Source organism: Rhinoderma darwinii, chromosome 4 (genome assembly GCF_050947455.1).
Source record: "Rhinoderma darwinii isolate aRhiDar2 chromosome 4, aRhiDar2.hap1, whole genome shotgun sequence".
NCBI classification, from domain to species: Eukaryota; Metazoa; Chordata; class Amphibia; order Anura; family Rhinodermatidae; genus Rhinoderma; species Rhinoderma darwinii.
Window position 1 is genome coordinate 351,174,726 of NC_134690.1, and position 26,601 is coordinate 351,201,326.

The following is a 26,601-nucleotide window of genomic DNA, read 5'->3' on the forward strand; positions in this document are numbered from 1 at the left end:
ACTTACGTGGCTTGTGGCTATGATCGTCCCCTTCGACTGACGTCACTTCGTGTAGCCGGCCCATTGCTGAGCTGTACTTTTCAGGCCGGAACCTACACCCGGATTCCGAAACCGTCCAAGTTACCGACACCGACCGAGTTGTGAATGCGATAGAGGTAAGGAGAGAACGTTCTCGAAAAAATACTCGTCTGGACGTTTTTATACACTCCCTGGCACTGTGTTCATGTGACGCAGAGTATACAATAGTACACTGTTGTTGAGATATATATATAGTATAATAACACGTTAACCTGCATAGTACCATGTAAAATATGAGAATCAGAAGTTGTGACATTTAATTGATATTTGACAAGCAGGAAAGGTAACTGGTGCTTTAAGAACCCCACGATTTCTATATACATTGGCTAGATAAGGTTATGTTCACACTGGCGGGTTCTCGTAGAATAGCAGCCTTGGTTAAAAAAAACAGTGATCTGACAGACCCGCTATTCCTGTCATGTTTCTGGTGTAAATTGGACACCAGTATGAACAGAGTCTTATATGAACAGGTCCCTGAAGTCTTTATTGGTCACCAGTGATGATGGTAAAGCCGTTAATTAGACCCGTGTGATCCGCAATCAAACAATTGTATAGAGGCAGTAATTGCAGCGTCTAATGTATAGAGAAGACCTGTTGTGACTCTATGGAAGAAGGATTGTACTTGACCTGTCATCCGGTTCTCTAGATGTAGCGCTACTGAGATCTGAGAGATGGGGCTCCTACATACAACGCGATGATGCAAGAATTGCACTTTTACTAGCGGATGGAATAGACATGTTCTACATGAATCTGTTTAGGAGTCTCTCAAATTCCAATATAATTTTAAAGTAACGTTAATGATCTCTATGATGGAGAAATCTGCTCCACCGGTCGACGCTGCCTTCATATCTGAGATCAATATAATTGCGTGAGACAATGCAAATAGACCTCATTTCCCACGTTATAAATGGTTTTCCATAGGAAAAATCATCCATTTTGTGAAAAATCCTCCTTTTGTGTATGACCCTTTCCGGATGAGCGTTCCTATTGGGCGCATCTTTAGGTCTATTGAATGTTTAAAGAGGTATTCCGCAGCACTGATTTAGCAGGGAATAGGGCCGGCTTTGGTTCCCTGCACAGCCAGGTAGCCGGGAGCGCCATTGTACAGGGAAAACTTGGGAATGCATTATTTTTATCGTGGGGGTCCCAGAGGTCGTACGCCCACCGATTTTTAAAGTGAATGCATTTCCTAGTGATATGACATTTGGAATAGAAGAGAAAAAAAAATTGGTTGCGTGTTCAATCAGATCAAATCCTTACTTGCACGGGACAATACGGTGCCTTACAGAAGCACCATACGGTGTTACATGGGGTGCAGACCTATAGGGACTATGGGATTTGTGTTTTCAGCTATAGTCTCGATGCAGTTGGCGATAGTTGCTTGTTGATCAATACAATTGTACCTGTGATTTAAAGGGATATTCCAATTTTAGAAAAATCAATCTTTTTGAACTGACCATTAGAAGTTCTGTAAATTTCTAAATGCAAATTTGTGCAGTTCAGAACAGGATTTCGGCATGTAAACAGACGGTACACAGGGCATTCTTGTCTATGACCAGGAGAAAACGTCATCGTACCACGTAGACACAGATTTGTTTGGCCTTTGGTACTTGCGTCTACACGTAGCATTGAGACTGTTGACATGCAGAGAATTTTTTTTTTTATCTGCTTCCTGTCTTGTTAGAATCGTGGATTTGTAATGCTTCAAAGTACAGCTGCCTCTAGCAGGTATTTGGCCCTGCGCTTGCAGTTGTGGAAATATATATATATATATATATATATATATATTTTAGTTTTATTTTTTTTTAAAATCTCCATTACATTGATGCTTACCTGTGATATTTTTCCTTCTACGTTAAATGATGATATTGCTTAGTTGTTGATCTTTTAGTTAGCAGATTCAGCTCCTTGGACTAAAGGGCCTTTTACACCGGCCAACAATCGTTGATCGGCGCTCGTTTGCTCCTGTCACACGGCGCTATGGATGAGGATGAGCGGTCGTTACTCTGATTGCTCGTCCCCATACATTATCATCATGTCCGCTGCGCGTCACCCTGTTTACGCTGGGAGATGTTCTCCTGACAACGATAATATGTCACTTTTTTAACATGATACAATCAGCAGATGATCGAGCGTTTGCTCGTTTATCTGCTGATCGCTGCCGTTTACACAGGGAAATTATCGGCAACGAGCGTTCTATGAATTAAGGTAGACTTTAATTTGCAAGTTCTGTTGTGCTAAACATGTGCTTCAAGGAAATGTAATGTACTCGGATGGTTATCTGGGTAGTAACTAGATCACTGCCGGATGGAATTTGTTAGTCGAGCAGTTGTCACCCACTTACATGCATATTGGACTGGTCTGGATGTGCCTGCTATGAGGTAGGAGGGGTGAGCGGCTGCCGATTCCTCCAGTGTCACTCATCATGGAGACATGGGTATTGAGGTGACCAGCAGACGGTCTCCCAGCGTCTGATACCTGGTTAAACGTGGATTGGACAGGTTGGAGTTCAACCTATTGTTTTCCACCGAGATAAAAGCTGCCAAAATTGTGTGGTAGCCATGTATCCCTGGTTTAATCCAAGCTGGCACGTCTATGGTGGTGCCAGGCGAGATGGCCTTAGCTTGGCTAAAAGCTGTGTCCTATGTATAGCTGAGATTAGATGATCCACAGATCCTGCAGAACCTTACCTATGTTCATGCCATATATACTGATCAAACTTTTTTTTTTCTTCCTGTAGCACTACTGTTTCTATGGCAACCTACTTGGAATTTATTCAGCAGAACGAAGAGCGAGATGGGGTGCGTTTCAGCTGGAACGTTTGGCCGTCTAGTCGGCTGGAAGCTACACGGATGGTGGTGCCCCTAGGATGTCTTTTCACCCCACTTAAAGAACGGACAGACTTGCCACCTGTGCAGTATGAACCAGTCCTCTGCACAAGGCCAACTTGCAAAGCAGTCCTCAATCCACTTTGGTAAGGATTGACTGATAAATAACTATACCAGATTTGATAACCTGCGGAGTACAGATCATTGCGGCTCACTTACTAGATTACATATTGTATCAAAGTAGCTGGAAGTTTTGATTGTGACGTTTTTGTAATTGATTTGAATAAGAATGAATTGTTTGTGCTAAGGATGGAAAATGTTCAGTGCTTAATACCAAACATTCTGTGAAATCATTTGTAGCATAAGTTTTTTTTATAATTATATTTGTATTAATTTTTTCTCAGCCAAGTTGACTACAGAGCTAAGTTGTGGGCCTGTAACTTTTGCTTCCAACGAAACCAGGTGGGTGCTAGTATTATACATTTTCAGTCTGATTGTTAAAGTGTATTATCAATTATATGATAAACCATTAAAGCGTACCTAACTTTTCAGGGCACTTTTCAGAATACGCGGTCTAATACGTGTACACGACGAATAACGCTATTTCTGGCCATTATATGACTTGTGTTCTGCATTATTTAGCAGTTTTCCCCTCTGCAGGCTTTATCTCTAATTTTCCGTTTTCTCTGAGCTAGTGGGCAGGGCCTAATGGCTATCATGTCTTCTATACACTGCACACAGAACAGAATTCTCATTTTCGTTCTCTATCGCACCCATATATATGTAGCATGGAGGAGATAATTCAGCAGTAATGAGCCGTGTAGGGTGACATGTAACACTTTCCAGGAAGCTGCTGCACGTCTGTGTCTCTCTCACTCTGCTCCTGCTTCCCTAGCATGTCTGTATGTCTCTCCCTGTTTTCCCCTCCCCTCTACATAGACTTGTATGGACAGGCAGTGAAGAGACTCACCCCCCCCCCCCACACTTTCTGCAGTTCCTCTGTAACGGTGCGGATTTTGCTTGGCAACAGGGCTGGACAGCACATTACAGCAAGGGAGACGTCTATTGGCAGTAACTTCACAGAATTTGCATGAATAAAACAAAATTTTAACAATAAGTTAATTACAAAGTTGATCTATATCAGATATGCTATTAAATTAGCATAAGTTGTTTGAAAAGTTAGTGTCCATTTAAAATTTCTGGTAGTCCAATACTTTGTTACTTCATCTCCGAAAGGAAGATTATAGTAGCATGGACTGCCCAATGTCTATACTGCTTGCTGGGTATGAAGTTCAGACATTTTGCACTGGGAGGCAAGTTTCTGGGCTTTCTCATGCAGTTTGGAGCCATTCTGTATACTGTAGTAACTCTGCTGCCGAGGCTCCGTACTCTACATGAAACTTGAGTAGACAGTGCGCTCGGCTTTATCTGCCATGATAGATTTTTTAACTCTCTTTCAGCGACAGAGCATCATGGACCGCCCGCTGAGCGTAAAGAAGATACAGTTAAAGGGGGCCCCATCAATAATAAACTATGGGTGGGAACCTGCAGGGAATAGAAGGCACTAACAAATTTGTGTTAATGCTGCCTCTAAATACAGTGGCCACAGTACACAATGGGGCAGATTTACTGATGTGTCTGCACCAAGATGTGTAGATAAATGGGCCACAATTTAGTGCACTTAATTTTAGAACTGATGTTTGCAGTGTTTCTAGACACTTTAAAAAAAAGTTCTAAAAAAGTGGTGGGACTTGGCGGAAAAGGTGGCATAAGTAGGAGAAAATTGTCTAGGTAGAGGGGCCAGATTTATCATACAGCATGCAACACTATAGTAAATTTGGTGCATCTTCTGACTGCCTGGTCTAAGTTTACACAGCTTTAGTAAGTCTGCCCCAATATCTTCACTTTCTGTGTTTAGCTGGGCCCTTCTCCCGAGAGGTAACTACGTATTCACTTAAACAAGTCAAGGAACCTGAATGTCTTGGTAGTAAGCTTTTAGGGCTGCTATTTTCCTTATGGCTGTTCCATCTTCCCAGAGGGGATGAAAAAATGGAAGGTCATGTTTGCAACCATCTTTTTGCTTTTTTATTACTATACTTTGTTGTAACTTCATTGACTTACTGTTCATATTTTTAGTTCCCGCCTACGTATGCTGGAATATCCGAAGTGAATCAGCCTGCGGAGCTGATGCCACAGTTCTCTACCATAGAATACATTGTCCAGGTACAGATCTTGAATGCTATCTTACTGTGCATATTCATGAGGGGAAAATGTACCAGTGTCTGCCATTCACTGCAGGGCCTTTTACATGGAGCCATGATCGCAAAACAGTCGTTTGAACTATCGGTCACAATCATTGTTCAGTATAAACGTGTGCAGCGATCAAACACCCAAACAAAAATGTGGTCATTTGCCGCAGATCACATCTTTTATGCAGACATAAAAATCATCGTTTGTTGGCATGAAATCCTCTGTAAACAGTCACGTGTCTGTCGTTTACAATGCAATGAGCATGAGAGGGGGAAGGAACGATTGCACGAACTTTCTTATTAATGAAAAACCCACGATTGTTGTATAATAGAAGTGCCAGTGTGATCAGTTTCACTACACTCTCTTGTATTTATTCGAGGTGTAACCTTTAAACAAGCATGCCCACCTGCAATGTATTGTGTTCTACTTAAACCAAAATAATTATGCCAGATATCCATAATCTCTTCAATGCCTGGGGAGTTGTGGATTTTGAGAACAACTCATGCAAATGTTTGATTTCAATGCATGTGATGGTGTAGTTATTAGTTATAACTCTGCTTTTAAGGCAACCATTTCTTTAAAGGCTAGGTAAACCTTTAAAAGGGATTTGTTTTAAATAAATGGTTCATCAATGTGTTTTTGGTGCAACTTTATAAATTCGTTTTTATTAAAAATTATTTTCACTTTTTGAGATACAGCTGCTCTGTATTCTGCATACAGAGTCGCTGTCTCTTACGCAGAATCCTGTACCAGTCAGGTCCGTGGGACTGACACTCAGGATCCACTTGTTGTCTATCACATTTAAGTTCATAACTTAGATGTGAAGGATTACAGGTGGATCCTGCGTGTCCGAGACCCGCAGGACACACTGACACTGAACCGGTCAGTCCCGCGGACCAGACGGATTCAGTTCTTAGCTCACTATACAACTGCTCTGTATGCAGAATACAGAGCAGCTGTATCTTAAAAAGTAAAAATAATTTTTAATAAAAACGAATTATAAAGTTGCACCAAACACACTTACTTTTTGTTATTTAAAAAAAACAAACACAAAAATCCCTTTCAAAGTTTTACATAGCCTTCATAGTATTTCACAGTCTAAGGCTTTGAGTTACATGTTTTCTTCTACAAAAAAAAAAGTTTGGTCCAAAGCAATCCCCTCTAAATCGTCTATTAATATGCAGCACTTTCACTGCTTATTCCGAAGGGAAACAAAATATCGGAATTGTGGAATTCTAGTTTCTCATTGACGTACGATATTTGTCGGCAGTATCTGACCGCTATATCCCCCAGACCTCTCCGGTATTTCAGTTTCTAGAACGTAGAGCCACCTCTGTCAGCGGCTTATCTTTCATGAAAATGATCCTCCTTCTGTCCAGTGACTGTTGAATAGCCTCCATACACTTTTTAGGTGGTCAGATGATCGAAGTTTGGTTTACTGTGAATAGCCAGTGGTAATATCTATGGCTAAGCCATTAGGTTTCACCACTGTATAGTGCAGATAAACTATACACATTCTGATTATAATCCTGATTCCGCATACCCAGCGGTGACGTACTTCTGGGTAACACAATGTCTCGGCATAATTCATCATTTAGTAAAGCTGGGCTTGTTACTTTGAAGTGTAATACAACATACAGGCAGCCGGATTGTGGTTAAGGTATTGGTATGTTTTATCATTTCAGCGAGGCCCGCAGACTCCACTCATATTCCTGTATGTGGTTGATACCTGTCTGGAGGAAGAAGACTTGCAAGCTCTCAAGGAATCTCTGCAGATGTCACTCAGTCTTTTGCCTCCAGATGCCTTGGTGGGACTGATTACTTTTGGGAGAATGGTTCAAGTACACGAACTCAACTGTGATGGGATCTCAAAAAGCTATGTCTTCCGAGGAACCAAAGATCTTACAGCCAAGCAAATCCAGGTAGGAGCTGCTGATATTGTTGTGAAGTTGCTAAATTGAAGGTAATTACACAATCCCGTGTGGATTATGGCGAAATCTTTTCTCCTTTGGGTCTGTTGTCTCTTTAGTGATGCAGGTATTTACTGCATGACATGACACTTTTGCAGTGTACATTTCACCTCTGTTTGGATTTATGGAACTTTATCTTGCCAAGGCATTTTTGAGTGAGTGCCGCCTGATATTCATATATAACATAAACTCCTTCATCCTCAACAAAACGGCAGTCATGTTTCTGATTTTCAAGAAGCGTTAACGTCAAAGGAAGATTTATTAATTTTTTTTTTTTGTCAATTTTCAGTACAATGACTGTCCCTCCCGGTTATCTGCACTCAACTAGTGTTTAAAGTCATCCGCTGAGATATCTGCCCATCCACAGGCAGCCATTTCCTCAGGCACCATTTGCAAAGTCTGCAAATAGAGCGCTTAAACCTTCTTCCTTTTTCTGTTCTGTGCTTCCAATCTGCGCTCAGTATGACCTCCATACATTGCCTGATTCTTGTCCAATATTTAGATTGGATGGAAAAATGTACCATGTATGACCATCTTATCACTGCAACATGGCTTAAGTCCAAGCTAAAAATTGTACCACGCTGAATTGTTGTGCTTTGATTGGCACATGATCTGAAATTTATAAAAGGGGTTTTCCAGGTCTTTAATACTGATGGTCTATCTTTAGGATAGGTCATCCATATCAGAACGGTGGGGGTCCGAATCCTGGCAACCCCACTAATCAGCTGAGTCAAGGGGCTGCATCGCTCTGGGTAGCACCGCGTCTCCTTAATTGCTTACTCGGCACAGAGCTGCTTTAAAGGGGTATTCTGGGACTTTAAAACTAATATAAATATCAGATCAGAGGAGATCCAACTTCCAGCACCCCCACCGATCAGCTGACTGAAGCCATACGTTCTGTAGCGGCTGTGCCTGGTCTTGCAGCTCAGTCCTTTAGGCTTGAATGGGACTGAGCTGCAGTATCGGGCACAGCTGCTACAATATGTATGGCTTCAGTCAGCTGATCGGTGGGGGTGCCGAAAGTTGGATCTCCACTGATCGTATCTGGTATTAATATCCGTTTTAAAGTCCCCGAAAACCCCTTTATTAAAGGGATTTTCCCATCAGGATGAAATATACTTTCCCCCAGCAAGATCTGCAGTTTGAGGACCTCAGGAGCCTTATCTTCGGCTCTTTAATAAGGCAGCTCATTTATCAGCGCATTGACTGAGAGAAAATGTAATTACAGGATTGTTACAAGTACATAATAAAATGCCCTTTTGTGGTTCACAGCATGTTCTATATTAACAAAATGTCACAGTATTTTATATTAAGATTTTACTTAATTTTGATTTGTAATTTAGGATATGTTAGGTCTTTCAAGACCTCCAGCTCCAGCACAACAGGGAAGACCACAACAGCCTCAGGAGCAGCCGTTCATGTCAAGCAGGTAACTTTGTTGGATTCTGCTGTTTTTGATATTTGCTTGCCTATAGTTTTATTTCTTTCAGTTATCACATTGACATTTTTAACCCTGATCTAGGTTTTTGCAGCCAGTTCAAAAGATCGACATGAATTTAACAGACCTACTTGGGGAATTACAACGTGACCCATGGCCTGTAACCCAGGGGAAAAGACCGCTGAGATCCACAGGGGTGGCTCTATCTATTGCTGTTGGTTTGTTAGAGGTAATTGTTTACTAGTAAAGTGCTGTGTTCACGACTCCCTAGATAAATGATTTTTATTTGTAAATTGAGTTGCGCTTTTAATATGTTCAGGTCGCAGCTTAATAACAGATGCTGAGCTGGTGGGTGACACTGCCCGATGTCCGCACTCGTACTTTAGAAGGGCTGGCGGTATGTTTTACAGCACTTTCAGTCCTCGCCAGAAAGGTGCTCGATTGTGGATTTCTCAGTATATATAAATTTTTAAAGGTGGCACCAGATGGATTAATTCTAGATCGCTTAGAATCACGTATGTCTTAATGCATTTGCAGGTTATACCTGTAGAAATATATTATTTTAGTTTTTTATAGATCTTCTTTACCTCTCTGTAGGGAACACTTCCAAATACTGGCGCCAGAATTATGCTGTTTACAGGAGGGCCACCAACACAAGGACCAGGGATGGTTGTTGGAGATGAATTGAAAACACCAATTCGTTCCTGGCACGACATTGAGAAAGATAATGCCCGTCTTATGAAGAAGGCTACCAAGGCATGAACAATAAGATTTCCTGGGTGTGGGATTTTCAGTGTGGGGGGGAAATGTATTCATTGTGTCAAACAATAGTGTTGTCTTTCATTCCCTAAGGCATGCACAATGTGGACCTTTGTCTTCTAAGGAATCTCTTATACATTTGCGGGAATTATTGTCTGAATCCTTGACTTGTTTAGAAAGAGCAGCTGAAATATGAAATTCTGTAACCACTTCTGCTATTGTACGCTGATAGATGTATCAAGTGGCATAAATGTTTAATACGAGATTTGTACTCTCTGTTCACAGCACTATGAGGGACTGGCCAACCGTACTGCAGCCAATGGTCACTGCATTGACATTTATGCTTGTGCACTGGACCAGACCGGCCTACTGGAGATGAAGTGCTGCTCTAACCTCACCGGGTATGTTGCAAAAACAACATTCAGTCCTCCCCATGATGAAGTACTGCGTTGTGTGCACAATACTAAACTTTTTTATTTTTTTTTAAAGGGGTCAGATTGTCATTGGAGATTCTTTTAATACATCTCTGTTTAAACAAACATTTCAGCGAGTATTTAGTAAAGATTTAAATGGAGCGTTCAAAATGGCCTTTGGTGCTAACCTCGAAGTTAAGGTGAGAGACTGCCCTGTAATGTTGATCTTGTAGTATACATGCATAATAATAAACTAGTATTCAAAAGAGGTACAATAAATCTATGAAATCAATAGCTGCGAACAAACCGTTGTTTTTATTTTTATTTTATTAACCCGTCTATTGAATGGGCAAATGACATCACTTTAAGTCTGCCAGTCTTTCTCAGCTGCTTGTCATACCGAAGACTTCAAACAAGCGGATGTCTTGAATCTTCGAAACACGCACATTCAGTACAATGGCAAGCAACCAATTGTATGTGTTTGCTAAAATTCACTAAAGTCCGTGTGAGAGAACTATCAAAAAAGTGTGGTTGTAAATTGGAGCAATAGCCCAAAGCAACCTGGTTGCTTCTTAGATTTTGTAATCTACCCCCGAATAGGAGCTGTTCTCTGACGACTTGTCGCTTTAGTTTTGTTAAAATCTCAACCAACATGTTTGAATGTGCGCGTTTTTATTTTTTCATCAGAAGAATAGGCTCCTCTAAAGCATTCTTCTTTCAGGAACAGACCATTTTTTCTAAAGCTTTTTAGTAAAACTTCCGTGTCTCCAACAGACTTCAAGAGAGCTGAAAATTTCAGGTGCGATTGGACCCTGCGTTTCCTTAAATGTGAAAAGTCCATGCATTTCCGAAAACGTAAGTTGCAATAAAGTTCGCATCCTCGTTTAATTAAGCAATTCGTTCATGCAGAAACATTGACTTAAAATCTTTCACCCCTTTTAAAGGGGTTGTCCAGTTTGGGGGGCTGTTTTTTTTATACTGATGACCTATCCACAGGATAGGTCATCAGTATATGATCGGTGGGCTTCCGACACCCTGACTCTGCACCGATTAGCTGTTCTGGCTGCCTCAGAGTGCCGGAAGCTATTCAGGGTCGGTGCCGGAAGCAGATGGCTGCGACCATTGCATAGTGGCCGTGCTGCAGTATTGCACCTCTCCTCCTATTCAAGTTAATAGGAGCAGAGTTACAGTAACCCAGCGCGGACGCTATACAGTTGTTGGTGCCATCTACTTCCGACACCGACCTTGCATAGCTTCGGCAGCCGGAAAAGCTGATCGGTGCAGTCAGGATGTCGGACCCCCACCGATCATGTACTGTTGACCTATCCTGTGGATAGGTCATCAGTATTAAAGACAGCCCCAAAACTGGACAACCCCTTTAACTTAGAACATATGTTAGCAACCCTGAAAGAAAACAAGCCAGCGTGAGCTACGGCGACCGCTGACCCTTACCCTAAGTTAGATCTGTGTTGTTTTCCTATTCAAAAGTTTCATTACCTTGTTCCACACGGTGCGTGTAGCTTTTGCGGTAATTTAGGAACCATCCCTAGTCTGCCGTTCAGCGCTACAGATAGATCATAGCATTTATTTATTTTTATTGTCTTAGGAACTTGGAGTTGGAGGCACATCTCAGTGGAAAATATGCAGTCTGGATCCATCTACAACTCTAGCCTTGTACTTTGAAGTGGTGAACCAGGTATGTTTACTCCTTTATGGTCTATCAAAGTGTTTCTGTGTAAACATTAAGTGATCAACCAGAAGACCAATTCCCATCCTCTGCCCATGTTCAGTGCAACACTGTATTATGTCCAAGGTACCAATGTTCTGTGTTGGCAATATGAGTGCACCCTCATGTCTTTTGAGGGTGCATTGCCCCTCTAAACTGCTTTTTGGCTGTTTACCTTATGAATAGCCCCTACCAGTATCATTTATTATTATTAGCGGGTGACTTTTTGTCATAATCATAGATATATTTGCTATTAAATTGATGAGCCTATATTGAGGTTGTTGGTTGACTCTCCCAGTGATGTCTGCATACAAAGCTGATTTGAGAAGATATCAACCAAAACCGGATATTCATCTTTAGAGCTTATGCTATGAGTTGTAGTTAAGTTATGGCAGCGGAAAGATTTACTTTTCTATAAAGTATGGCGCCACTATATATGCTGGTTACAATAAGCTGTAGAGTGCTCAGAGGCAAGTCTGTTTGACATAAGAAGCTTTCATGAAACCTTCTTTTTCATTTGACATTGTATGTGAATAAAGGTTTGTTTGTCTCTTTTCAGCACAATGCACCAATTCCTCAAGGAGGCCGAGGGGCTATTCAGTTTGTCACTCAGTACCAGCATTCCAGCACACACAAACGTATCCGAGTCACCACAATTGCCAGGAAGTAAGTTCTTGCTTTCAAGTATTTGTCGCGCATACAATGCCACCTGCAGTGGAACCCAGCTAACCTTGTCTGCCTCTTTCTCCCCTTTAGTTGGGCAGATGCCCAGACACAGCTGCAGCACATTGAGGCAGCCTTTGATCAGGAAGCCGCAGCAGTTCTGATGGCCCGTCTTGGAGTCTATAGGGCTGAGACAGAAGAGGGACCCGATGTTCTCCGATGGTTAGACAGACAGCTCATCAGGCTTGTAAGTCTCGTGTATTGATGTTGTGAATGACACCAGTTGCATAGATCCTAGAAAGATCTGTTCAGCACAGGTTAAAATACTGCTCAAAAGTGACTTTGAGTATCTAAAGCAGAAATATAGGTTTAGGTCCATAATCCATCTACCAGATTCTAGCATAAAAAAATGTCTTTGTCAAACGCGCCATTGATTCCGTGAAAAAAACTGAACCCTTTTTACAATGGTGACAAACTGAAACCATTAGCAAAGTATCTGTCACCATGGTGATTCAAACGGAAGCTATGGTTTCTGTTTGCCTTTTCAGTTGAGGGGTTAACCCGATGGAAAGCTCCGACGGAACCCCTCAACAGAAACCAACGCTGATGTGAACACAGCCCTAGATAGCCAGTACTCTTGTATCTAAACCTTTGGCACAAGCACAGAAAGTCTGCATGTTTATGATTTGGCCTCACGGTTTTTGGCTGTAATGAGGGTGCATTGTGTTTTCTGAACAAAAGTAATTATTTATTGCAGTGCCAGAAGTTTGGGCAGTACAACAAGGATGATCCCACCTCCTTCAGACTGTCAGACACGTTTTCCCTTTACCCTCAGGTAATTCCTGCTTCCCAATTTTATATAATTTTAAGAAATGTCATTTAAAATTTGACGTCCTAACTGAATCTTCCTTCCCTGTGAATATTGTGTTAATGTCCTACTTTAGGAATGCTCAACAGTTTTGTTTTTTTTATCTTGGTTTTTGTGTTTAAAAAATGAAATCCTGTATAGTGACTGTTTTATGTTCTGCATGTAGATAACGATATCAAATTTGACCTTATTGCAGTTCATGTTCCACTTAAGAAGATCCCCATTCCTGCAAGTGTTTAATAACAGCCCCGATGAATCGTCGTACTATCGGCACCACTTTGCCAGACAAGACCTGACCCAGTCTCTTATCATGATCCAGCCCATCCTCTACTCTTACTCTTTCTATGGTCCTCCAGAGGTAAGGCAATACGGTCAGCCCTTCATAAATGAATCATTCTAGCCATAAATCATTTACTCACCCACTTTTTTTTTTTTTCTTTTACCAGCCTGTTTTATTGGACAGCAGTAGCATTCTAGCCGACAGGATTCTGCTTATGGACACGTTCTTCCAGATTGTCATCTATCTTGGAGAGGTCAGTTATTCCTTAAAATAGGTACCATACAATAGGGAGCTAATGGCAACCAATGAGATTCTCTTTTTCAGAGGCTGTTTGGAAAATAAAGCAACAACTAGACTTGTTACTCTGGGGAAATTCCTCTACTTTTTTTTCTTATGTACTAGATTTGATAAATCTACCTTAGGGTATGTTCACACAGAGTTTTTTGACGCGGAAACCGCTCTGCAAAACTCGCCGAAAATGCCTCCCATTGATTTCAATGGGAGGCGGGGTCGGTTTTCTCCCGCGAATGGTAAAACCGTCTCGTGGGAGAAAGAAGGGACATGCCCTATATTCGCGCGATTACGCCTATGACCTCCCATTGATATCAATGAGAGGCAGAGAAAGCATATTTCGCAGCGTTTTATGGCCGCGGGCGAAAATCGGCGTGCAGGCAGAGGAAAATCTGCCTCAAACTTCCAAACGGAATTTTGAGGCAGATTTTCCGCCTACAAAAAAACTCTGTGTGATCCCGGCCTTAGTGTTAGGGGACCCATTTAAAGGGGTATTCCTAAAATGATAATTAATCACCTATCCGCAGAATAGCTGATAATTTTCTGATCGCTGGGGGCCCCACTGCTCCATTTAATGTCTATGGGAATAACCGAAATAGCCAAATACAGCGCTCGCCTGTTTCCGTCACTTTCGTAGTCCGTAAATGGAACGGCGGGCGCATGTTCGACCTCAGCTCGCAGTGAGGACGATCTTGGGTTTTGGGACCACTTTTCTCACAATCGGTGGGGCATCCTAGCGCTGGGGCCTCCAGCTTGCAGAAAATATCGCCTATCCTGTGGACAGGTGATAATTTTTGATTTTGGGAAAACCCCTTTAATGGAGTTCCACCTAAGTACTACAATTGGCAAAGGAAAGATTAGTCATTTCTCCTTATTAAAATTAGAGAATTATTTTAAAATAACAAAGCTCTGTAGCTATTTTTGCTTTTATTGGGCATATATTTTTGGAATAATATATATACTTATTTTCTTTGCAGACTATAGCACAATGGAAAAAAGCTGGTTACCAGGAAATGTCAGAGTATGAGAACTTCAAGCATCTTCTCCAGGCACCGCTAGATGATGCCCAGGAAATTTTACAAAGCAGATTCCCAATGCCACGTTACATCAATACAGAACATGGAGGCAGCCAAGTAAGTCATTTTTTTGTTGAAGTGGTCGTATTTGTCCTGTAGATGCAATAAAATATTGAAAATATTACTATTTTGCCTCCTAATTTTTAGGCTAGATTCCTGCTCTCCAAAGTGAATCCTTCTCAAACACACAACAATATCTACAGCTATGGACCGGTAAGCACTAGTCACTGATAACGATACATTTACAGGGCGGCGTGGAACCCAGTCAAAAAAATGAATGTTCAGTCTTGAACACCATAGAGTTAATTCAGGCTTTTGATGTAAAACGTGATGTGAATTAATGTTCACGTCTTGTTTTGGTCTACATTTTAATGTATATGACGGGAAAAGCTTTTGTAATATACGTGTTACACCTTTTTGCCCTCTGTCTAACAATGGAGACGTTTATCATGTACGTCGGGAGCTCTCCCGGTGTGCATGCTAATTGTATGCTAAAGTGTGATGTGAACAGAGCCTTGTACAATTCTGACTGCCTGCAGCCACCACAAGGGGGTGCAGTAAGCTCACTCTGTCTAATAACATTAGCACAGAATGCTGTACCTTGATACTACATGGTGTTAAAGTCTTTGTACAAACTTTTTTTTTTTTTTTTTTTTTTTTTAATTAACATTGTGTATCAGTGTGTTTTGATGCAACTTTCTAATTATTTTTACTTTTTGAGATACAGCTGGTTTGTATCCTGTGTACAGAGCAGCTGTATCATTTACGAAGACCTGAATCTGTCGGACTGACGGGTTCAGTGTCAGAGGGTCCTGCGTGTCTCTGACGCGAAGCATCCACCTGTAATCGATCACATCTAAGTTCTGAACTTAGATGTGATCGTTAACCGCTCGAGCCTGCGTGTCAGAGACATGCAGGACCCGCGGATCTGACTGATACAGGATTCAGTGCAAGATACAGCCGCTCTTTACAAAGCAGCTGTATCTCAAAAAGTAACAATTAATTTTTAATAAAATGTGTTTAAGCAGTTGCACCAATCACACTGCACAACTTTATTAAAAACAAACAAAAAAACACTGTCAAAGGTGTACAAAGCCTTTAAGGTGGACATTCACTTTATGTATTTGTAGTCTTTGTCACTCCAATGTTTTGCTGTCACCTGATTTTACCTGCAACAAACTTACTACTTTTTTATTAACCCAACAGGATGGTGGAGCCCCAATTCTGACAGATGATGTCAGTCTACAAGTTTTTATGGATCATTTGAAAAAGCTGGCAGTGTCTACTGCATCATAGTTCAAAAAACTGTGGACAGGAAAATTTCAAATACATGTAATGGAAGATAATGCCATTTTTAGCCGAAAACACATTCCCCCATGTAGTTAAAGGAGCTAAACAAAGTTTTACCTGAAAGTGAATACGATTTTGAAGTTCAAGTATTTGAATGTATCTTAGGTTTAATTTATTATTTTTGTTTTACAAATAGAATTACAGTTCCATATGTTAACATTGATTGTATATATTCAGGATGCCTTGTTAATTCTTCTCCGCCTTCACCTTTTGTTCAGTACGTACAAATCCATAGTAAATTTTTCTGCCAAAACAAGTGTTTCTCCTTAACATTCGGAGACAAAGTATCACATGACAGAGCTCTGTATTTATATTTCTCTTTCTCATGCCTGTTTTTACCATACATATATCTATAAAATCGCTGTTTACAGTGATGAACTATTAAAGGAACACAACGTATAAAATACAAAAGAAAATCTCCGCAACCCCCTTATTATCCTTTTCTCATATGCTCCTATCCTGTTTTATATTGCAATCAAAACGTAAAAATATATAAAAGAAATCTGTGTCTTAACGACTCCCCCATACACATGTATGCTCGACTGAGCGTGCATGTGTTTTCAATAGGGAGAAAGGCCATTCCAGACTCCTTTTTCAGCGGCTTATCACCTTACGAACAAAAGGCTTGGGCATGTTCTAATTTAACTTGTTAGGCTACATTAACATGAGCGTGTCCGATTTGCGTGCATAAAAAAACAACGTATTTCCTGCATTTTATGTCCGTGTGCCATCCGTGTGCGTTTCGTATGGCATCAGTGTGGCATGCGTTTTTCACATCCGTGCAAGCACTTTTTTTTTATTTTTTTTATTTTATTTGCATTTGATATGTGAAACACGGACAGCACTTCGATGTCATCCATGTGCTGTCGGTGTTTTTCATGCAACCATACACTTTAGTGGGCGCACACGTCCGCAAAAACGTAGCAATATAGGACTTGCAGTGAGTGTCACGCGACGGACACACTGCATGAAAACTCACGCATGTCTGAATAGCCCTATTGAAATAAATGAGTCCGTGTGCTGTCTGTTATTTCAACGGACAGCGCACGGATAAGGAATACGCTCGTCTGAATAAGCCCTTATAGTCATTGGGAAAAAAAACATAATTTTACAGCTCAATTTTAAATACATTTCCTGAAACGCCTGTGGTGTCAAAATGCTCACTACAGCCCTAAATAAGTTCCTTGAGGGGTGTAGTTTTCAAAATGGTGTCTTTTTGGAGGGGGCTTCTTATGTTTTGGCACCTCGAGCTCTCTACAAACCTATAATGGTACCTTTTAAAAGTATCCTAATAAAAAAAGGGGCTCCAAAATCCACTAGGTGCTCCACCATTTCCCTGCGTTTGTCACATAACACTCCAGGGCCATATATGGGACATTTCTTAAAACTGCAGAATCTGAGTAATAAGTATCGAGTTGCGTTTCTCTGTTAACACTTGCTGTGTTACAGAAAAAGAGGATTACAACTGAATATCTGCAATAAAAAAAAAAATATTTTCACATTTTACCTCCATGTTGCTTTTATTCCTGTGAACAAACTAAATGCGGTTTTGAATAATTTGAGGGGTGCAGTTTGTCAAATGAGATGATTTATAGCAGGTTTCTAATATATAAGCCACTTCAGAACTGAATTGGCCTCTAAAATATATAGGTTATGGAAAATTTGCCGAAAATGTGAGAAGTTGTTGCAAAACTTATGAGCCTTCTAACAGCCTAAAAAATAAAAGGATATTCAAAAAAAATTAGGCCAACATAAAGACCTATGGCAAATGTGAATTAGTGACATTTTGTGTGGTATGAATATCTGTAGAGAAATGTTGAAAAATGCTTCATTTTCCACAATTTTCTCAACATTTTGGTGCTTTTCACAAATAAAGACAATTTTATTGACCAAATTGTACCACTAGCATAAAGTACAACGTGTCACGAGAAAACAGTCTTCAAATCACTTGCATATGTAAAAGTGTTCCAGAGTTATTGCCACATAAAGAGGTACGACTTTGAAAAATTTAGCCTGCATCCCTAAGGGGGTTAAAGGGACTAGCCACTATACTATAAATCATACCTGGCATATGCCTTTAAAATTAAGACATGCCATGAGAAAGTGTCATAACTTTGAAGTTCTGCTTCCCCGGCCCAATCTTTTAAGTGTGTGGGTGGACATGACTAATAAAATAAGTAAATGTGAAATAAAAAAACTTAAAAAAAAATATAAATAAAACTACACCTATATATGGTATCACCGCTATTTTTTTTTCCATTGCTCCCCAAAAAAAGTCCTAATAGTTAATCAGCAAGTCCCATGTACCCCAAAACTGTACCAGTCACCTACGTCTTGTCCTGCAAAAAACAAGCCCTTATATCACTACGTTGACGGAATAATCAAAAAATTACGGCTCTTGAAAAGTGACGATTCAAAAAGCAAATAATTTTAGTTCAGAAGGGTTTTTATTGTGCAAAAGTAGTAAAACATAAAAAAAACCTCTACATATGAGGTATCGCCATAATTTTACCGACCCACAGAATAAAGGTAATGTCTTATTTACGCCGCAGTGAACGGCATGAATGTAATACGCATAGAACAATGGTGGAATTTTAGTTAGTTTTTTTTTTTTTTCTATCCCCCCCCCCCCCCCAAAAAAGTTAATAAAAAAATCATATCTACCCCAAAATGGTGCCATTAAATACTACACCGCGTTCCAAATTATTATGCACATTGGATTTAAGTGTCAAACATTTAATTATTCGTTTTTCAATTAAACTCATGGATGGTATTGTGTCTTAGGCTGGGTTCACACGACCTATTTTCAGACGTAAACGAGGCGTATTATGCCTCGTTTTACGTCTGAAAATAGGGCTACAATACGTCGGCAAACATCTGCCCATTCATTTGAATGGGTTTGCCGACGTACTGTGCAGACGACCAGTAATTTACGCGTTGTAGTTTGACAGCTGTCAAACGACGACGCATAAAATGACTGCCTCGGCAAAGAAGTGCAGGACACTTCTTTGCAACGTAATTTGAGCCAGTCTTCATTGAAGTCAAAGAAGAGCAGCTCAAGATTTACGAGCGTCAACGACGCCTTGCATAATGGGAGGAGGCGCTTTTACGTTTGAAACGACGCAGCTGTTTTCGCCTGAAAACAGTGTCTTTTCAGACGTAAAAGCCTCTCATCGTGTGCACATACCCTTAGGGCTCTTTGGATCATTGCAATCAATCTCAGACACCTGTGATAATTAGTTTGCCAGATGTGCCCAATCAAAGGAAAACTACTTAAGAAGGACGTTCCACATTATTAAGCAGGCCACAGGTTTCAAGCAATATGGGAAAGAAAAAGGATCTCTCTGCTGCCGAAAAGCGTGAAATAGTGCAATACCTTGAACAAGGTATGAAAACGTAAGCGTGATCATCGTACGGTGAAAAGATTTGTGGCTGATTCAGAGCACAGACGGGTTCGGTCAGATAAAGGCATAATGAGAGAGGTTTCTGCCAGACAAATTAATAGGATTAGGAGAGCAGCTACTAAAATGCCATTGCAAAGCAGCAAACAGGTATTTGAAGCTGTTGGTGCCTCTGGAGTCCCACGAACCTCAAGGTGTAGGATCCTCCAGAGGTTTGCAAGTGTGCATAAAGCTATTATTCGGGCACTCCTAAACAATGCTCACAAGCAGAAACGGTTGCAGTGGGCTCAGAAATACATGACTCATTTTCAAACCGTGTTGATTACCGATGAGTGCCCGTCCAGATGGATGGTCCAGATGGATGGAGTAGTGGATGGTTGGTGAATGGCCACCATGTCCCAACAAGGCTGCAACGTCAGCAAGGAGGTGGCGGAGTCATGTTTTGGGCTGGAATCATGGGGAGCGAGCTGGTAGGCCCCTTTTAGGGTCCCTGACGGTGTGAACGTGACCTCTGCAAAGTACGTAGAGTTTATTACTGACCACTTTCTTCCGTGGAACAAAAAGAAGAACCGTGCCTTCCGTAGCAAAATTATCTTCATGCATGACAATGCACCATCTCATGCTGCAAAGAATACCTCTGTGTCATTGGCTGCTATGGGCATAAAAGGAGAGAAATTCATGGTGTGGCCCCCATGTTCCCCTGACCTCAACCCTATTGAGAACCCTTGGAGCATCCTCAAGCAAAATATCTATGAGGGTGGGAGGCAGTTCACATCAAAACAGAAGCTCTGGGAGGCTATTCTGACATCCTGCAAAGATATTCAAGCAGAAACTGTCCAAATACTCACAAATTCAATGGATGCAAGAATTGTGAAGGTGATATCAAAGAAGGGGTCCTATGTTAACATGTAACTTGGCCTGCTAAGTTTTTTTTGATTGAAAGAGCTTTTGATTTCTGTAAATATGACCTGATGCTGCAAATTCAACAAATTACCATTTTAGTTCTCTTTACAACCTTTAAAATATTTTGATCTCTGTTGTGCATAATAATTTGAAACAGTGCATTTTGAGTTTTTTACATCTAAAAAAAAATCTGTTATCATTAGGAGATTTGTTCAATAAAATTTGCATTATACTCCAATGGTTGATGGCTTGAAGATTATACTGACTGTCATTTGCATCGACTATTTAGGAAAATCAGCGAAAAATAACATTTGCATAATAATTTGGAACGCGGTGTACTCCCGCAAAAAATAAGTCCTCATACACCTATGTCGACGTAAGAATAAAAAAAAGTTATAGCTCTTTGAATACAACTATAGAAAAATGAAAAAAATAGCTTGGTCATTAGGGCCTAAAATAGGCTGGTCACTAAGGGGTTAAAGGGCTTATAACATTAAACCCATAAAACATACCAAAAATTGTTTACACATCTTGTGTATTACAATACAGGTATGCTGCCCTCCAGTTCAGAGTTTTTTTTCCCCTCTATTTCCTTACCCCTCTTCTTCACTGTTCATACAAATAGCTGGGTGCCCCCCACACGTCCCTGCTTTTCTCCGCTTGTCAGTGTAGGAGAATGCTCAGATTCTTTGTTGACAAGTGTAGAAGTGCAACAGTAGAAGATACTGGTCTACTACATTGATGGATCTGCGCGTTGCAGAGGAAGAAATAAAAGCTACTCCACATGCGTGGTTACCATAGGCAGATGCAGAAGGTGGACAAAGATTTTGTGTACAGCAGAAAAGATAGGGGGCACTAATGTAAGTTCGTTTTTGACACGTATTATTTGTACACAATGCAGAGGCGTAGCTAGGTTCTCCAGCACCCGGGGCAAAGATTCAGTTTGGCGCCCCCCCCCCCCCCCCCAACCTTTTTTCCGACATCTCCTTCCCCCTCACAATGTTTGTTTTCTCTACCAATCGACGTGTCATTTCTTTTTATGTAACGCAAGCATAAAAACATTTGTACATTTTACAAGCAATATGGTTCTATACACAACACCAGAACCAAGCTCAGTACATATATACAGCACCAGCTCAATTTAGTGCAACCCCTGCTGCACAGGTTTGTACGGCGTAAAACTACAGCTCCCAGCATGGCCCGAACAATGATAAGGATATGCTGGAAGTTGCTGTTTCACAAAAAATTAATCCTATCATAATCATCTCGCTGCAGATCATACAGTGACTACATTACAGATTAGAGGCAGAATAAACATTTACATTAAGTGACTCACCGGTGACGTCTCAGTTCTTTTTCTCCATCCGGTCCAGACCTCTATGATGACTTCTCCCGGTCCATTTCTGCAGTTTGCCGCTCACATGTCTTCAGCTTCTCACTTTTCCAACATTTCTGCACCTATAAATAAAGATAAAATTCTCATTATATCACACACTACACCCCTAAATATAATAGTGCAATGCACTGTACCTCTAATTATAATAGCACCATACACTGTGTCACACACACACACACACACACACACACACACACACACACACACACACACACACACACACACACACACACACACACCGTGCCCCCTGTAGATAGTGTCTGCCATAGAGCCCCCTGTAGATAGTGCTCTTATAGAGCCCACCCCTGTATATAGTGTTCCACAAATAACTCCCCCTATAGTGCTCCACAGATAGCCCACCCCTGTATATAGCCCCCTGTAGATATAGCCCAGCCCTGTATATAGTGCTCCACGTATAGCCCAAGCCTGTATATAGCCCCCTGTAGATATAGCCCACCCCTGTATATAGTGCTCCACAGATAGCCCACCCCTGTATATAGCCCCCCTGTAGATATAGCCCAACCCTGTATGTAGCCCCCCTGTAGATATAGCCCACCCCTGTATATAGTGCTCCACATATAGTCCACCCCTGTATATAGTGCTCCACATATAGTCCACCCCTGTATATAGTGTTTCACAGATAGCCCACCCCTGTATATAGCCCCCCTGTACATATAGTCCACCCCTGTATATAGCCCCCCTGTATATAGTGCTCCACTAGATAGTCCACCCCTGTATATAGTGCTCCACTAGATAGTCCACCCCTGTATATAGTGCTCCACTACATAGTCCACCCCTGTATATAGTGCTCCACAGATAGCCCACCCCTGTATATACTATATACAGGGGTGGGCTATCTGTGGAGCACTATATACAGGGGTGGACTATATGTACAGGGGGGCTATATATAGGGGTGGGCTTTCTGTGGAGCACTATAGGGGAGCTATTTGTGGGATACTATATACAGGGGTGGGCTATATCTTCCTGGGGACTATATACAGGGGTGGGCTATATCTACAGGGGGACTATATCTACAGGGGTGGGCTATATACAGGGGTGGGCTATATCTACAGGGGTGGGCTATATACAGGGGTGGGCTATATCTACAGGGGTGGGCTATATCTACAGGGGGACTATATACAGGGGTGGGCTATATCTACAGGGGTGGGCTATATCTACAGGGGTGGGCTATATCTACAGGGGTGGGCTATATCTACAGGGGTGGGCTATATACAGCGGTGGGCTATATCTACAGGGGTGGGCTATATCTACAGGGGGACTATATACAGGGGTGGGCTATATCTACAGGGGGACTATATAGAGGGGTGGGCTATATCTACAGGGGTGGGCTATATCTACAGGGGTGGGCTATATCTACAGGGGGACTATATACAGGGGTGGGCTATATCTACAGGGGGACTATATACAGGGGTGGGCTATATCTACAGTGGTGGGCTGTATCTGCAGGGGTGGGCTATATCTACAGGGGTGGGCTATATCTACAGGGGGACTATATACAGGGGTGGGCTATATCTACAGGGGTGGGCTATATCTACAGTGGTGGGCTGTATCTACAGGGGTGGGCGATCTACGGAGCACTATATACAGGGGTGGGCTATATCTGCAGGGCGGGCTATATCTGTTTCACAGATAGCTCCATAGATAGCCCACCCCAGTATATAGCCCCCCCTGTAGATAGACACCCCCCCCCCCCCCGTGTAGACAAAGTCCCCCCCTGTAGTTAAAGTCCCCCTGCGTACTTAAAGTCGTCCCTCGTGTAGACAAAGTCCCCCTGTAGATAAATGCGCCCCCCGTGTAGGCAAAGTCCTCCCAGTAGATAACGCCCCCCCTGTAGATAATGCCACACACTTTTACAATTAAAAAAAATGCAAAAAAACTATTCAAACTCACCTTATTCCCGCTCCCACGCCGTCCGGCAGCCATGGAGACCTGCTCTCTTCTGGGCAGGTCTCCTGGGGGTTGAACGCAGCGTCTATGAAAGGCGCTGATTGGCTGGGCAGGATGACTTTCCCTGTCACTCAGCGCCTTTCATCGTCGGAAACTTCACTGGTACAAAAGGTACCAGTCGATTCACTGATGCAAAAGCGCTGAATAACCGGGCACGTTCATTGCTTCTAATTGACACAGGTACAATTATAGTGCAGGAGGAGGTGGCGCTGGCGCCCCCCTCTAAGTTGTGCCCGGGGCACATGCCCCGCCTGCCCCCCCCCCTAGCTACGCCCCTGCACAATGTACATTGGAAATAAACTTTATTTTACATGGCGAGTTAAAATGAATGTTTTTGCTGGTGGGGTAACTCCTTTATTACCAACTTACCGTATTTAAACGTCACAGCATGCTAAAGCCTATCCTTTCCTGGCTGCTTCCAACAGCATGAGGGCATGTGCACACGTAGTGTTTTCAGGCGTATTTTGGGGTGTTTACGCCTCGAAAAACCGGAAGCAGAACGCCTACAAACATCTGCCCATTGATTTCAGTGGGAAATACGGCGTTCTGTTCCGACTGGGCGTTTTTTTAAGCCTCATTTTCAGAAAACGGAGCGTAAAAAGACGCCCGCGAAAAGGAAGTGCATGTCACTTCTTGAGCTGTTTTTGGAGCCGTTTTTCATTGACTCTATAGAAAAACAGCTCCAAAAACGACTGTAAAAAATGCAGCGAAAAACATGAGGTGCTATAAAAAAAACGTCTGAGAATCAGGAGCTGTTTTCTCTTGAAAACAGCTCCGTATTTTCAGAAGTTTTTGAGTTTGCGTGTGCACATACCCTAACACGCAATGTCACAAAGCATGTCATCCCAGATTTCAGTCAAATACAGCACCTTTTGAGATGTGAATCTTCTGTTCCAGCACATCATGAAGCACAGCACGTATTTCTGCAGAAATGGAAGGATGCGATCATGTCAGTGTAAACTAAAACTAATGTTTCCAGTGCCGCTTTCAGTCCATACAATGAAGAATTTAATATTTTCTGAGGGTGATATGTGATCCTACCCAGTACTACAAAGGGGCACCTAATAAAGTGACCATGAAGTGCAAACACCAATTGTATCCTCCCCAATGGAAATTTGCTATTGTGAAAAAACCGTGCCTCACTATAGGGCATGTTCACACTGAGTTTTGCAGGTGCCTGGAAAAATCAGCTCCGTTTTTTTTTAAGTGGTTTTGGACCACACGCATTTTTGGTTAGTATTTTTGCCGTGGTTTTTAAAGGCGTTTTTTTTCCTATTTCTTCAAGAGACAGTGATAAACCACACGCGTTTTTTTGTCGATAAACACCTTAAAAATCGCGGCAAAAAAAGCGTTTATTTCCGTCTCCTATTGATTTCAATGGGGTTTTTGAGGAGGAAAACGTCTCAAGATAGGACATGTCGCTTCTTTCTCCCAAGAGCGTTTTTTTTTTTGCTCGCGGGAAAAAAACGCCTCTAGATTTTCAATTTAATTTTTTCCACCCCACATTCAAAAAGTCATAACTTCTTAATTTTTCTGTCAATATAGTCCTATGGGAGCTTGAAGTTTGCGGGACGAGTTGTAGTTTTTTGTAGCACCATTTATTGTACTAGAAAACGGGGAAAAAATTATTTGAGGGGTAGAAAATGGAAAAAAACGAATCCTCCATTGTTTTTTGCATCTAGTTTTTACGGAATTCTCCGTGCAACTAAAACAACGTGTTAACTTTATTCTGTGGGTCAATACAATTACGGTGATACCAAATTTATATAGTGTTTTCTATATTTTACAACTTTTACAAGAAAAAATACCTAACTTTTTCAGTCGATTAAAGAGGCTCTGTCACCAGATTCTCAAACCCCTATCTCCTATTGCATGTGATCGGCGCTGCAATGTAGATAACAGTAACGTGTTTTCTTTTTGAAAAACGTAAATTTTTGCCCAAGTTATGAGCTATTTTATATATATGCAAATGAGCTTTGAAATGGACAACTGGGCGTGTTTTTTTTCGTATGTCCAACTGGGCGTGTATTGTGTTTTTAACTGGGCGTGTTTACGTGTATGACGCTGACCAATCAGTGACCAGTCAGCGTCATACACTCCTCTCCATTCATTTACACAGCACATAGTGTTCTTACTAGAACGATGTGCAGCCACATACACAAGTGTCCTGATAATGAATACACATGACCTCCAGCCTGGACGTCATGTGTACTCAGAATCCTGACACTTCTGAATCTTTTCTGTGAGATTCCAGCAAGCCACGTGTAATCTCGCGAGATTACGAGGTAAACGAGATTTAGTTTACCTTGCTGGAAATCTCACATAAAATGCAGGGAACGGGCTACACAGCGACTCTGGCCGCGACACCGGTAGTGTGGTCAGAGATTGCTGTGTCGCCCTGTCAGCATCACAGGTAATGAAAGTTAATTTGGCTGCGTTGCGACCCGCAGGTCACATTGACTTTCATTACTTGCAATGGTTTTTTTTGTTGTGGTCAAAGTAGCCGTTTAGCCCTAGCCTTATGGCTATTTGAAAGGAAACACTCTGCTGGCAGTAGTGTTTAACCCCTTCCCGACATTTGATGTATGGGTACGCTATGGAAAGCTAGTGCTTCCCGCATTTTGCCATATCCATACGCCAAATGCTTGGCACCGGCTCAGAAGTTGACTCGGTGCCATCATCGTCGGATGTCAGCGGTATCTTACAGCTGATATCCGACTGTAGTGTTGGGGACTGAAATTAGCTTCGATCCCCGCCATTAACCCCTTAAATCCAGAGCTAAAATGCGATCGCTGCATTTAAGGTGCTTGCAGCTCATTGGAACCCCAGCAATGAAATTGCCGGGGTTCCGGTGGCTGCAATTGCAACCAGAGGCCTAATACTGGCCTCCCTGTCTGCCTAGCACAGTAAACTTCCAGCCCCCGCCCGGCGGCAGAGCCTGAA

At 41.8% G+C, this 26,601-nt stretch overlaps 1 protein-coding gene and 1 long non-coding RNA gene across 2 annotated transcripts in view; one reads left to right on the plus strand and one right to left on the minus strand.

The window, feature by feature from the left end:
• Positions 1 to 16,246, plus strand: SEC23B (SEC23 homolog B, COPII component). Its single transcript, XM_075862960.1, has 20 exons — positions 1 to 155; positions 2,819 to 3,052; positions 3,311 to 3,368; positions 5,043 to 5,129; positions 6,842 to 7,078; positions 8,470 to 8,555; positions 8,649 to 8,793; positions 9,162 to 9,320; positions 9,609 to 9,724; positions 9,813 to 9,936; positions 10,511 to 10,591; positions 11,343 to 11,432; positions 12,022 to 12,128; positions 12,219 to 12,372; positions 12,883 to 12,960; positions 13,190 to 13,351; positions 13,440 to 13,526; positions 14,542 to 14,697; positions 14,788 to 14,853; positions 15,847 to 16,246. The coding sequence occupies exons 2-20, from the start codon at positions 2,832 to 2,834 to the stop codon at positions 15,934 to 15,936; spliced, it is 2,304 nt and encodes a 767-aa protein (XP_075719075.1). The 5' UTR covers positions 1 to 155; positions 2,819 to 2,831; the 3' UTR covers positions 15,937 to 16,246.
• LOC142760057 (uncharacterized) overlaps positions 14,522 to 26,601 on the minus strand; it is a 40,081-nt gene continuing 28,001 nt past the window's right edge. The window contains exon 3 of the long non-coding RNA XR_012883235.1: positions 14,522 to 14,733. This is a non-coding gene — a long non-coding RNA (uncharacterized LOC142760057). The remainder of the gene's footprint in view (positions 14,734 to 26,601) is intronic.